General features: G+C 36.5%; 1 protein-coding gene across 1 annotated transcript in view; it reads right to left on the reverse strand.

Annotated features, from left to right (window-relative positions):
• LOC119585708 (cytokine receptor-like factor 3) overlaps positions 1-1331 on the reverse strand; it is a gene marked incomplete at its 5' end in the record, with an annotated part of 6192 nt that overhangs the window by 2190 nt on the left and 2671 nt on the right. The window contains 2 exon segments of the mRNA XM_037934388.1: positions 596-729; positions 1027-1270. Coding sequence (XP_037790316.1) covers positions 596-729; positions 1027-1270 — 378 coding nt within the window.

Consider the following 1331-nt stretch of genomic DNA (forward strand, 5'->3'; position numbering starts at 1 on the left):
GGCTTATAGAATTTCATGGGCAAAACTACTTAACTGATTAAATTCCACTGCCAGTGGAGATTACAGACAATACCAAAGAACAAGGTTGCCCAAACCTTAATACCTTTAACCCATTCATGACTAGTAAAATTTCAAGTACAGTTTGGCAAGATCAGATTGCATTCACACACACAAGCAGGCTCCCAAAAATGACTGACTGCCAGAAAATGAGCTCACAACAGGATTAGTTGTCATCTGGTATCACTGAATATTTTGCCATGAAGTGAAAAGTATTACCCAGATTACCCTGTGCAAAGGACCTTAGAAAGACTAATTTAGAGTTCATTGACCTAGATTTCTATGACTCAAGTAAAAACTACAAGATATCTAGTTGTCATTGATATTTCGAAAATTTGATTACATATAAAAAAAAATGATGAGTATGGGTAACCTAACTGCCTAGAAACAGAGGAAATGGTCTGAAACTCTGATAACTTTCCTTAATATTCTAAAATCCCTCTAAATTTATATACAATATTTTAAAAATAATAATCTCTCCAAATCTTCAGCATGCCTTTCTACAGTTTAAAAAATCAGTCCCAAGCAGTAGCCTTACCTTGAATAAAACTGAGGTACCAGGAGTAATAAGAGGCCCCTTTGAATGCAAAACTTCCAGGTCACTCGTCACTTTAGTGGCCAGTCTCCCTTCATCTGCCATGCTCCAACCAGAGCATCCATCCTCTTGCCACCCTTTATAAAATACATGTAAAACATATAGTAAAGACATATGCATACTTATTGTGATATGATTTATTCCATGCAATTAACATGAATGATCCATTAGTCTTCCAGTTAAAGTCATCCATGAAATATTTACCTTTCTTTAAGAGGAATCTAAACATGTGAAAAATCAATGTCACATTCTAAAATCACTTTTACAAGATACATCTACAAAATACTAAAGATGTTAGAGTGTATTCTTTATACTCCAAGCAATATATACAAGAACTTTCCTCATATACAACAGAAACATCATTTTTAACTTACTAAAATGAGGAATGGTAGTTACAGCAGACTGTGTAAGACTCCATGGGCCAAAGCTACGAGACCCCTCGCGACGGGATGCCACACGCAATAGATATGACTCCCCTGATTTAAGGTCCCGGAGGAGGAAAGAGTAATCTGGTCCTCTGTACTTTGTGTGGAATAGAGCAGTGTGTGGATCAGTGGCTCCTGTATTACTGCATTGAAGGCAAAACTCCAATCCATCATCGGAAACATCTTCATCAACCTGTAATTTCAAAAATCAGGGGAGATTGAGAGATAGCCAGAAATATAGACAGATAAATGAC

Source organism: Penaeus monodon, chromosome 20 (assembly GCF_015228065.2).
Source record: "Penaeus monodon isolate SGIC_2016 chromosome 20, NSTDA_Pmon_1, whole genome shotgun sequence".
NCBI lineage: Eukaryota > Metazoa > Arthropoda > Malacostraca > Decapoda > Penaeidae > Penaeus > Penaeus monodon.